Below are 14,053 nucleotides of genomic sequence, written 5' to 3' on the forward strand. Positions count from 1 at the left end.
AATAAGATTTATTACTTTGTTTTTAAGAAAAAAAATAATTTTGTACATATTTAAAAAAAAATCAATTAAATTTAATTATTTACTTATAAACTATTCATTGTATTATTTCTGATATTCTGTGCTGCAGACAAATAATACAATTTTGAAATTGATATCAACTATGATGCGCAATTGTCTTAGGCAATTGTTGCCTAAGTTCAACAAAATAAATTTAAATTTTTAGTTGTTCCCACAACAGCTGTTTCCCAAGCAATTCAGAATAAGGGAATTCTATTCGAAATAGTGAAGTTTAGGAAGAACTTATTCCCTGAGAATATTCAGGGATGATTATGTATAATCTTTTCCATTTTTCTCAGCTCGTTATATTCTTCGTTGAGTTATGTATATATTATCTCTATCAGCTGTTGGTGTGCTTCACAATTGGAAAAAAAAACTGAAAAGAAAAATTTTAGGCGAAAAAAAAAAATGTTTTATGCAACTCAATATATTTTAAAATTAATATATTGTGCATGAATAAAAGTATATTTTTCGGTGACAAACTACGATCACTTTTGGAGTTTATTTTAATTTATTACGCATTTTTTAAAGTTAATTTCGAAATTCACAACGAAACTAAGTATGTTTAGTGTTGTTCGCAAATAAAAAAACAATCTCAAAACTTATAGTTTGTATAGTATATATTTACATCGGGTCATAAAATTAATACATACTTTAAAAATTTATAAAATGTTTACATGCTATCAGAACTATGATAAAATTTACGTCGGAATGATGAGAGTTTTATTCTTTCTGATTGTAAAGCTTGTTCCAGTTCCAGTACTTTCACTTGTATGTCCATTTCCATTGTTTTAGCTTGAGAAGCCGTAAGTTTAGTTAAATCGATGTCGTCCAATTGTTCTAACCGATGATTACCATCTTTAACAGTGGCTACAAGAAATCCAGTAGCTTCAGATACGTAACGAGATGCTTTAGTCAAATCTTTTAGTTTTGTACTACTTCTTGAAGCTTTTACTTTGCTAGCAATCACTAGCTGCGCAGTACACGCAGCAATTTCTTGCGCAGCTACAATTATTTCAAAATTGTCATTATTTTCTGTTGAAAGAGATTTATTTGCTGCTTCTACAAGTAAATTTGCTCCTTTTGCTACGCTTTTTGATGCTGAAATTAACCCATCCGTCCAATGACTATTACGTGTATAAAACTCAGTAACCGATATTGATCCTAAAAGTAAGATACATTTAAAATTAAAATAGAGATCAAATAAAAGTATTTATTTATCAATATACTTGTACTAGGTATTTATATACTAAGATTGAACTGCTTTTTATGGTATACGCATCACTTGGAAGCGGCGCATAACTGGAAAATTTACATGAACAACGGAAAATTGAAAATACTGAAATAATTTTTTCTTATTGTCATAATTCGAACTTTCTCTTAAGCCGCTGTATCTGTCGACATAAATTTTATATGTCAACTCTATAAAAAGCTACCATACAAAGGGTACAACATTAATCAATATTTAAGATCGTCACCACACACAACTTTTTTTACATCGAATTTCCTCTTAACTTGTTTTTTTAATATGAATAATATATATACTATGCATATATATATTAAGCTTTATAATTTAAGGTTTCCATCAAACAAAAAAATTTTCAAAAATTTCTTCTAAATCCCTGAATTGATGTACATGATATTTATGATAAGTAATATCAATCAAATTTAAGTTATACAATTTTTATTTCGCGTAATTTTGTAAATATTGTCAGAAAAAATTATTAAATAGTAATTGATAATTTGAGGGTCTACCACTGTTGTACGTTTTAGTCATCGACGTGGAACAGTCCTTTGTAGAAGAAAAGTATTTTCAATGTTAAAATTACGTCTTAAGTATCGTCCGACGATTACGTCTTAAGCATCAGCGGACGATTTCGTCGCTTGCCATTACGCATCAAATTTTTCGACATTTTTTTACTTTGTTTCCGGAGTAAAACCAAAGTATTTCGCTTTATCAGTATGTAGAAATTTCCTGGAATTTACATATACTGTCTAATAAAATGTATTTTTTTAATCAAAAAACTACATGTTAAGCTTAATACGTCACCTAGAATTTACAGCAGATTGCAGGTCAGCCATTGTCTTTTAAATTGTTTCGTCGACTACTAAAAGAGAATCCGGCAAATGAACAGTGATATATTGATTTAAAGGCGGTCAATCGGACAAAGACAGTAGATACAGAACTGATCCAAGGGTGCTACCTCATCGTAAAGAAATATGGTTTTTATCATGTCTATATGCAAAAACTGTTCAATTGAAGTTCGTTTATAACTTTAATTGAATTGTTAATAGTTATAACAATTCCTTTGTTACTTATTTTAACTATTATTAATACATATTTATTTGATAGATAATTAAAATATCTTTTTAATAAGATATTGATGAGCAAGATCTGATAAAAATTATGTACAAACACAATAATTAGTTAAACAACTGTGGACTGTGTTTCATTTTATAATTTTTAGCTGGCATGCACAACGCAATCGCAAATATTCTTTACCTACCTACCTAATAAGTAGGTTATTCTAGTTATAAATTTATGTACATATTTATGCAGATATGGAAATGTAGTCAAGACAAGAATTTCTTTGTAACCACAGAGAAAATGGTGGTCCAGGGAGTATCACTAGAGTTGATATCCTTCTAGCTAAGGATGGAAGAGGGGCTAGAGGAAGAAGATCATAAAAAACTTTAGCATATTAAATCAGAAAATTATAACGGCACGCAAAAACTATATAAGCAAGCGCTTGTAACTTTTTCATACATTTAATAAATAGGTATATTTTCTTTCTTGAAAGTGATTATAATTCCATTGATTTTAATTAGAATGAATTTGATGAAGAAATTTATTCCGAAAGTGAAGTTAAATCTACAGTCACGCGTAGGTTAGCTTCCGTCTTTGACAAATGCAAGGTTTTGGATTGCTACGCTATACATATTTTGGCCGCAGTGGCTGATGCATTAGGTCATGACATATCATGAAAAAATAGCAGATAAGATTTAAGATGAATCTTATATGAAAGTACATTTCAAACAACATATTTTTATTATTTAGTAGTATATCTGTATGTGACAACGGTAGTGGAAAAGCAATTGCTAATAAAATTTATAAAAATTTAAACTGGTGGGTCGCTTTTGAAGAAAGTCGATGGCATGTGCTCTGATACTACAGCAGATTGAGAAGAAACTTGAACGGGAATTTTTGTACTTGCATGTCGACAACATATTGTAAAATTATTTTATGAGGTCATTCGAAGCGAAATTTGCAAATCATAGGCTCCACAAGTCAAAATTTTTGATGACTTTCAGAATGCATGGGATTTAAGCAAATTTAAAACAAATAATTTCGAAAGCGGTATTTAAGACTTATACATCAAAAGAAATATCAAAGCGGAAAATTCCAAAGATGTCACACATTTTAGTGGTGAGTATTTGAAAAAATATCCCTCTCGCGATGATTATAAAGAGCTCTTGGATCTAGAATTGATATTTTTAAACGAAAATTTCTGCAATTTTAAATTTCATCGGCCAGGTGCCACTTCAAACTCTCGATGAATGGATTTTTAGAGATCAATTTACATTCAACTCATCGGAGTTAAAGTAAATCATTGACAAAGAAATTTCGAACGCTTGATGAAAATGACCAATCATTCATAATACTGAAAACTCAAGATCATGGCTTTCTTGGATGACACTACATCAGTTAAGGCGAAAGCAAAAATGAATGGAAATCTTATTCGTTTATCATTTAAATACGTATCAAAAAACAAAAAACTTGATCCTTTAGATCTTAAAAATTTTGAACCCACAATAAGTGAGTTGAAGTCGATTTCCTCAAAGAATCTTAGTGATTTTGTGACCGAAAACACAATAATTTCGATTGTGTTTGCCTATCGAAAAGTTTTATTAGTTTCGAACCTTTGACAAGGATGGAGAGACACGATTACAGAGATGGACTTAAGTTCTGTTTCAGACTTCATGTGGTAAATAATTGTGCAGAAAGACGAATAAGGAATGAATTTATAAGGATGAATTTAAATTCAACTCTGACAAAAAACGAAGAGGTGAAACAATATGTGCAGCAAGTAGTCGCATACTATCATATCATAAAAACATAAAAACAACAAATCACATTTACGTTATAAAGCATAATAAGCACAATTACTGAAAAAAAATATTTTCTTGAAATGATAATTTTTTGGAAATATTTCACTTTAAATCTCGTAGTATATATTGTAATCCATAATTTATATAACTTTATCAATCATTCAGCTAAGCAATCTTAGTCTATGCGTTCTATCGTCAAAAAGGTTAAATGTATTACACAAAAAATATCCTGTAGATTAAAATGTAAGAAATTTCATACTCCAGAATTTTTGTTATAACAAAGGAATAAAATGAACTTGAATTGCAAAATTTTCATTTTTTGTACTGAAAACCCAACTTTGCTCGAGTGGCGCAACGCCATTTTTAATCCTATTTCTTCAAAACTTCGGGAATATAGTTTCTTGGTCATATTCCTTTTTTTTGTTTTTTTGAGCCACCCTAGTGCCATACCTTGATGCTTACGAAACGCTACAATGGCAGACTAATTTTAATTTCCAACTTTGTGAACTTGGTCAATAGTTCAGTGGATTTTCCGAAATCCAAGCTAATATGTTGGATTTAGGTATTGTCAGTAATACAGGGATGGGCGATTCAAGGGATAGCAACTACACACACGTATATCTGTCAAACTGATATTGTAAAGTACGTAAAATTCATACAACTAATAGCTGTTTATATTGTTCACAAGCTACCATAAGCATTTGCGTCTAAGTTTTATAGAACAAAAGTTATTCGAAATAGAATTGAAACGTAATAGTGTTATTCCATTATATTTGGCTGGAAAATCACAACCAGCTATTGTTCGAGCTCAAACACCTCAAAATGAACAAAATGTTTGTGTGTCGTATCATAAATCGTTATAATAGTAAAAGCACCGTCGCCAAACGCTATAGTGGTGGACAAAATTAAACAGAAACATCATTTGAAATTCAGCTTAAACGAAATCCCCGTCGTAGTGGTAGTCATATGACCAAAGAACTGAAAATATCCTATCGAAGCATCTGACACATATTTCAAAATGAGCTCAATGTACAGCCTAAAGTTTTAAAAGGCACAAGATATTACACCAAAGCAACAAAACCCGAAACAGCAATTGAGTTGTTGCGCTTTCACGAACGTGGCGAATTTCCAAACATTATGGGTATTCAGGCAACTGATTAGTTGTTTAGTAGATGATTACAACAAAAATGTGCATACAAAAAAGAAACTAAGCAGAGAATTTATTTCGGAGATTCTCAGATTAGTGAAAATTTGATTATTACTGCTGCCAGTGCCAAGTATCGGCGCTATGATCATAGGGTGTCTCAAAAATAAAATGCAAAAATAATAACATAAATTAATAGATGAAATTCAGTAAAACTATAATTTTTGAAGGGATAAAATATAACATATATATAAAATATAAAGTATAAAATTGAATATTCTACTTCTTAACACGTTGTAATGTAATAAAAAAATTGAATAAATTTTAACATGTAATAATAAATTTAAATGATATTAAAATTTACGAATATTTGAGTATTTCACTGTAAACATATGTTTCGCTTTTGCTGTTGATGCGAGTGCTGCCAAGGCATTTGCAAATAACAAAATAATCAGATTGCGCATTTTGGGTCGTTCACGCAACAGATTATCATCAAAATGTTATTTTTTTTTTATATGATATGATTTATATGATTTAATCTACTAAGCAACTAATCTGTTGACTGAATACCCCTATTGTGTTCTCTGATCAGAAAAATTTCCAATTGAGCAGTTCATAAACTCTCAAAATGATTATGTTAACTTAACTGAACGCACTGCCGAAAATTTTAGACTATGAAAGGCCAGTCGAAGTAATTTTCATCTCAAGTAATGGCATGAGCAGTTGTGGCCGCCGATGAATGCTCTAAAATTGTTTTTATCGAGAATGGTGTCAAATTCAATGCGACTTATTACGGGGGAAAATGTTTTGGAAGTTGCTTTAGAGCCGTGGGCACGCAAACATTTCGGTCATAAACCATGGATATTCTTGCTAAATAAATCCCAGAAACTGAAATGCCAACAAACGACCATCCTCCTTAAGTATAACTTCACAAAAAAAAACTAAGCTTGGTAACAAAAAGAATTGAGGAGGGTAGCTTAAAACCTAAATAGTAAGAAAAACATGATAACATACACAGATGGAGCTGGTGTATATTGACCAGGCAATAGATACTCGAAAGCCCTGAAAAGGAATCTTTCAACGTGTAATCGACGAATTTTGATAAAATCGTATATAACGAAAAAATTACATTAATAATATTATTATTATTAATTAGGATTTTGGATAAGATTTTACTGTGTAAAACATTATAAAAAAACTCTGTTTCCCACTTGTAGTTCCCACATAGTTGTAATTGAACATTCTAATATTTATATCAATGCCATAATTTTAATTTCTTACAAAATGCAAAACAGCTATGTAGCTGATTATATGTGTGCAATTTTGTCACGTTTCTTACTATACATTTGTTGTTTCTGAAAAACTTACTAGTTTTTTTTTATTGAAAAACCTTTATTTGTATATATATTACTTTATATATTTACATACCACATCCAGTTGATAAAATTTCGTCCTGCAAAATTTTAGAATTATGAATTAGTTCTTTAATGCATTTCATTAAATTTGCGCAAGCATCCAAAATTTTTTCATTGACTTCCAATTTAATTCCATTATCATTTGACTTTGAATTTTTTAACATCAACACAAACTTCATAGCCGCTTCTTCGATAGCCTTCTCCATTTCAAAAATCTCTCTTTCAATAAGTTGTTCATAGGCTAAACTATCTTTACATTGTACTTGCAATTTTTGGAATAATAACAACATGTCACATAGTTCTCTTTTAATGTCTGCAACACATACATTTATATCGTTTTTCTTATTGACATCACCGAGTAATGAATTAAGAACAATTAAAGGTTTTTTTAAATCGTAAAGTCTTTTTGTTATATCTGAAAGATAAAAAAAAAATTTCATTAAATTCTTCAATTTAAAATAAATTTATTAATAAGATATACTTATAAAATCTAAGTAAAGGATGCTAAGAGATTGTCATAGATACTTTTTTTGCAGATAAAAATTAAAAATAAAATTAAAATAAATATGTACTAATTTTACTTAACTCATAATTTAAAACCAATAGTTTGCATTGAAAAAAAAGAAAAAAACACGTTATTTAGAAAAAACAACAACAAAATATTTAGTCAACATAAATTAGTAACAAAACACACCTAGAATAATAAATGAACTTCTGTAATAACTCAACAACAACATACAAGAGCTTGCATACAAAAAACAGGCACAGAAGCGAACCTGCAAGTAATAGAGAATCAATCATGTGCACAGTGTTACGGAGCGCATACCATACTAACCAGTTGGGACTTCTCCCAGTATAACTTGATTGGTTTTAATCTTTTTACAACTTTCCAAAACTTTAGAAATTTATTAAACACAAAAAAAAAACAAATTTTTGAATTATATTAGTCGCAAGTAATTTGAGCATTGAACGCCAAGTACTTATTAGAGCACCTACTTAAGCACGTGTTGCTTGATTCTGAAGAACCGCAAATTCTTTATAAAGAAACAGAAATGAATATATCTGACTTTAGAAAATCTCTATTGAACATACAGTATTTGGACAAATGCTCAATATATAAAGGAAAAACAAAACGCAAAAGGATAATACTTAGCAGCTGTCTTGGTTAGACATGGTTTAGAACAACTATGCAATCTTTTATTTTTAGAAACTCTAGTTTAAATATCAGTTAGCAAAAAACGATGCTTTCTAGTATAAACACAAAATTTGCTTTTTTTTCAAGTAAGGAAAAATTTAAAAAATTCAAATACAATATTAATTATCGCATTGTTAATAAGTTCTTGGTTGAACCAGGGCATCGAACCGAAAACCGGAAGAAAACTATATTTTTGCTGGAAAGAAAACTGGAACTGCACCGAAAAAAAATAAATCAGTTTATTTCGGTTCAGCACCATATAGTTTGGTATCTGTCCATCTGTTTCTTCAGTTGTTCTTTTTTATTTATTTATTTTTCTGAAATATACTTTAAATTGTCAAATTATTCGTAAAATAAGAAATATTTGCACTGGTACATAATATTTATAGCTACTAAATTTTACGTCACAACATAAAACAATAATAAGAATAAAACAATAACAAAAATAATAAAACAAGTATTAAAGCCCACCACTAAATTTAATACAAAAAATATATAACAAAACAATAATAAAACTTGCAAACAAAACACCGTTGCAGTCACAAGAACAAAACACTAGCATACATCGCACTTCTCGGGTATAAAAGACGAAGCAAAAAGCGCAATCAAGAGCAAGACAACGAGCTAGAAAACAGGTCGCTCAAGACATCTGTGCTGAAACAACAAGGATAGAAATTGCTATTCTTATTTGATTTTGTACTAATAGATATATACATTTCTATTACTTATTTATTTAAACGAAATCAACATTATGTTACGAACTCCATAGAATAGAAATTTACATTATAGCAATGTCTCATTTGGTTTTGTTGTAATAGAAATATACATTTCTGTTACTTATTTATATAAAACGAAATCAACATTTCGTTAAGAGGAGAGTCAGCACCACAGCGAGCTGACGATCACACCGTGGTATAAGGGCTGTTCAAAGTAAGAAAGAAATTTACATTTTTTTTCAACCAACGATTTCAAGTGCGTAAGAAATTCACATCTTTAACGCAAAATCAATTACATTGCGAAGAAATTCACATTTCTTCAACAGAGCGTTTGCAAGAGCGTTAGAAATTCACATTTCTAACACGAACATCAAGGAAACTACATTTCTGTAGCAAAACCGCCGCCCTCGTCGTATACAAAACTTTCAACTGTCCCTAACAAATAAATTTATTGTAGGACTGAACCTGGAATCCGGCGAGCGAAACCTCGACGAAAAAGGTTCGTTACAGCATGAAACATATGTTAACTAAATAACTTAATTTAGAACTAAAATGCAACACTGTTGAACCGAAATAGGACATAATTTGTTAACAGGAACATATACTTATAATAAAATAGTCGATAATTGAACATTTTTTTCAGGTTTAGTAGCCAAAGCTTTTTATACACTTTTCAATCGTGAATGTTATTTTTAAGTTTCATTTCATTTACATTAAAAATTACTTATGCAATTTTGAGCAAGAAGCTCAAAAATATATCGTTATTTATATAAGCAGAAATTTTGTTGGTAAATAAATGTATTTATTAACTATGCTTTCTAAAAAAACGAATAAGTATTTTAATTATGGGGAAAAAAAACTGCATACAAATACATGAAATATATTGACACGGAACCGAACCGAAAAGCGATATTTTTGCTGGAACAAAAAACCGGAACCAAACCGACATATTTTTTTGTCTTAAACCGGAACGAAAACCGGGACGGATTAAATTCCGGTTCGATGCCCTTGGTTAAACACTCATAAATTTTCTACAGATATCAATTAAAAAGCTAAACAAAAAATATTGAGTTCTGTGCAAAATATAGATATCTCAGGAAAAAAAAATCAGAAATAAAGCTTGCTGGTTACCAAGTCTATAATATAAAGAACTAATTAAAAAACCACAGATAGCAGACTGAAAGCAGGCAGCTGAAAGCTAAAAAAAAGTAGTTCCTTTTACCTCCAGCCTAAGATTTTTTATTAAACCATATGATATCAATTAAAGAACCACACATGAGTACAAACCCAATTAATTGTTGAAAAAACAGACATACCTGATTTCTCGGTATGCTTTTTTCTCAATGCTTGTTTTTTACGAAGGATCTCATTACTCTAGCCTATATAGCATTAATACAACAAACAAGCGCACAAATATGCAGCAACTGCAGCAAAAATCAATTAAAAACAAAAGAAATTTACGTGCCCAAGAAGTTAACAATGACCTTCCACTACTAACCAATGCTCACCTCAGCCAATTTATAATGTGACCTGATATTTATAAAATATACAGCGATCAAAAAAAGTATTCGACGTTAACTACATTTTTGTTAAATATTGTAATAACAACAGAAAGAAACAAAAAACAACTGTTGTATTCTGGTTATTGGTTTTTATTGATTTTACTCAAAAAATTTACATATAAAATAACAAAAAAATAATATAATATTGCATAACACCAAAAATAAAGAAAAAAAAGTATTCGACATTTAGACAACAGACTGCAATTTTGATAACAATAACTAAAATCGAATATTTCGTTATGCGTTGTTAATGTTTTATTACCTTTTCTAAATGGTTTGGCATTAATTGGACTAATTTTGCTGTCTAATTTATCTGTTGCATTTGTTGCTTGTTTGAAAAGCTGTGTTTTCTTAATTTGGACTCCAAATGACCCTATTGGGTTTAAGTCTAGACTTTGCGGATGTGTTTTCATCACTTTTGGAAAGTTATATAATAACCAAAGCTTAGAGTTTAACGCAGAACTTTGTATCATTATCCTGATCGAACTGAAAATCATTCGCAGTGGCCAGTTTTTCTGTATTTTTCCTCAAGTTCTTCTTTAATATATCGATATATAACTTGAAGTGGACCACAAGTGAAGAAGTGAACCACTTATTACTTCGATATTTACCATACCAGATGCCGCCATACATCCCTAAATTATAACAACATTAACACCATGTTTAACAGTAGCTCCGTATTTTGCTTTCTATACACAAATATCTTGCCATCGCATCCAAAAAGATTGAATTTGCTCTCATCAGCAAACATTTCACTACACTGAAACGATTCTGGCTCTTTTGAATAAGTTTTTGCAAATTGTAGCCTTTTGATTCTGTGGATTTTGTTTACAAATGGTTTCTTACATGCAGTTCTTCCTCTATGACCAGAAATTTTAAGTGAATTTCGAATAGTTTGTTGTGAGACCTCTTTTCTCAAATATTCCAGAACGTTATTACAAAAAATTGTGGCATTTATATTGGGATTTTTTTTGAATTAGGCGTACTAACCACCGCTCATACGCTTTAGAAAGTGCGTTGAATCGACCGGATCTTTGATTGTTTTCGACCAATTTTGTTTCTTTTCACTTTTTTTATAATATAATGAATGGTAGTTCTTGATCTATTTACTATTTCATCAATATTTTTATAAGTGTTGAGTTTAAAAAAGTTTATTTAAATAAATAAATAAAATAAATAAATAAAATAAATTGCAGAGAGAAATAGTTACAGTAGTTAAACTATAAAAGAGGGGTTACCAATGTAATTAAAATAAACATTACTTTTTTTCAATACTCCCACTTTTTAGTTACATTAGGATACTAGAGAGTTGTTTTAAACCAATCTGATTTCTAAGAAATACAAATTTTTCTTTCGGAAGTGCTTTAGTAAGCCCGTCTGCAAGCTGATCACCAGATGCCACATATTTTAATTCGAAAGCCTTTTCATTGTATGCATTTCTAATGAAATGATAACGTACATCAATGTGTTTTGTCCTTTTGTGAAATTCAGGATTTTTTACTAGACGAATTGCACTTTGGTTATCAATGCAGAACTCTATCTGCCCAGGATTCCCAAGATCAGACCAAAAACGCTTGACCCAAATTAATTCCTTTGCTGCGCTAGCTGCTGCAATATATTCTGCTTCAGTTGTTGATAAAGAAACGCACTTCTGACGCTCAGAACACCAGCTTATTATACCTTTATCTACCATAAAAAGGAAACCTGAGAAACCGAGTTTGCACATCACCTGCATAGTCAGCATCACTGTAACCACGCAGATTAAGTTTGCTGTTACTCTGGTAGCAGATTCCTATGCCAGTCGTGCCATTTAAATATTTGATTATTCTTTAGACTGCATTAATGTGCGCTGTTGCTGGCTTCTCAAGATATCGACTTACGTTAGATACAGCAAAAGCTATATCTGGTCTTGTAGCTACTGCAAAATGCATAAGACTGCCAACCGCTTCCCTATATGGAAAATTGACTTCTGCATCAGATATAAAATTACTCAAATTGCTTGTGCTGTCTGCAGGTGTAGCTACAATAGGAGAATTTTGCATTTTATATTTAGCAATCACCTTTTTAGTATAAGCTTCTTGACCAATATAAATTGATCCATCAGCCTTTCGATTAATTTCAATCCCCAAAAAATACTTTGCCTCAAAAATTCTTATTTTGAACGCTACTTCCAACTGAGCCATCAAATTAGTTATAAGTTTACTATTTGTTGCAGCTACTAGACCATCATCAATATAGATAGCCATAATTATAGAACCATCATCACTATTGCTGATAAAAACACAAGGATCATGCTCCGATACTTGCAACCCAAAACTTTGAAGAATTGTAGTAAACTTTTTATTCCAGCATCTTGATGCTTGCTTCAGCCCATATAAACTTTTCACCAGCTTACATACACGTCCACTGCCGCCATCGTAACCCATTGGTTGCTGCATGTAAATATTTTCTTCTAAACTACCATTTAAGAATGCTGTCTTAACATCGAATTGCATAAGAGCCATCTTACGTGTTGCTGCCGTAGCCAAAATACAACGTATAGAAGTAAACCTTGCAACTGGACTAAATGTTTCTTCATAATCAACTCCATATTCTTGGGTGAAACCCTTCACAACCAACCGCGCTTTATAGCGATCAATATTTCCTTGAGCATCTCGCTTTAGTTTGTAAATCCACCGATTTTTTATTATTTTTTGATCTAATGATGTTTCAACAAGATTCCAAGTTTCATTCTCAATTAATGACTCGTACTCGTCATTCATTGCTGCTTGCCATTTTGCGCGATCATTTACCTGCATCGCTTCTTCAAAAGATTTAGGCTCCTCGCTTATCATAAGGGCTGAAATATGTTCCGAACCAGTTTTACTTCGAAGCCGATTGGCAGCTCTTATTGTAGTTGTTCTTGTCATCATTGTTGAGGGCATCATAAAATGCATTGTCCTCCGATATCTCATTATCATTACCTTTTTCCACTTCTTCATATCCATGAAGTTTTTTATCAGATTTTGATTCACGTTCTGTGATTTTGCGAATTATATTCTAGAGATGACTGAACTTTGAGAGTTGCTGTGTCAGGTAAAAATTGAACATCGCACGAAATTTCTATTTTTTGCGAGTTAGTGTTCCACACCCTTAAAGCTTTGCTGTTGTCTGCATAACCTACAAAAATACCTTTCCAGGATTTTGCATCCAGTTTGCGTCGTTTTTCTTTAGGTATGTGCACATAAACTTCTTCACCAAAACTGCGGAGATGACTTATATTCGCCTGTTGTCCATACCACAACTCATAGGGTGTTTTCTAGTTCACCGTACTAGTACCTGTACGATTTAATACGTAAACTGCGGTATTCACTGCCTCAGCCAAAAATTTCAAATCCATGTCATTAGCATAAATTATTGTACGCCTTAGCTCCATTACCGTTCGCATCTCACGTTCAGCACAGCCATTCTGTTGCGGAGTATACGGCACCGTCCTTTCATGCCTTACACCAAATTGTGCAAATATTTTGAGCAATTCATCATTAATAAATTCTAAACCATTATCCGTACGCATGCGCTTTATTTTTTGTTGATCAACTTTCTCCGCTTGCATCAAGAAACTTTTAATGGCATTTGGAACTTCAGATTTCTCTTTCAAGAAATAAACAGAACGAAAATGAGAATAGTCATCTTTAATTAATAAGAAATACCTGGCACCACCGATAGATTTTACTTGCAATGGACCACACACATCTGCGAAACACAGTTCCCCGCAGCTTGTTGACCTCACTTGACGTGATTTAAAACTGCTTCTGTACTGCTTACCTAAAATGTATCCCTCGCATGTAAATTCCTTTTCCACAAAGCCAATATTG

The 14,053-nt window shown here is 31.2% G+C and overlaps 1 protein-coding gene across 1 annotated transcript in view; it reads right to left on the reverse strand.

Annotated features, from left to right (window-relative positions):
* Positions 1–659: 659 nt before the first annotated feature.
* Positions 660–14,053, reverse strand: part of LOC119673422 (huntingtin-interacting protein 1-like) — an 82,927-nt gene continuing 69,533 nt past the window's right edge. Inside the window, exons 4-5 of the mRNA XM_038084691.1 lie at positions 6,740–7,141; positions 660–1,221 (exon numbers count right to left, since the gene is read on the reverse strand). Of these exons, the coding sequence (XP_037940619.1) occupies positions 731–1,221; positions 6,740–7,141 (893 nt within the window). The 3' untranslated portion in view covers positions 660–730. The remainder of the gene's footprint in view (positions 1,222–6,739; positions 7,142–14,053) is intronic.

Source organism: Teleopsis dalmanni, chromosome 1 (genome assembly GCF_002237135.1).
Source record: "Teleopsis dalmanni isolate 2A chromosome 1, ASM223713v2, whole genome shotgun sequence".
Classification (NCBI taxonomy): Eukaryota; Metazoa; Arthropoda; class Insecta; order Diptera; family Diopsidae; genus Teleopsis; species Teleopsis dalmanni.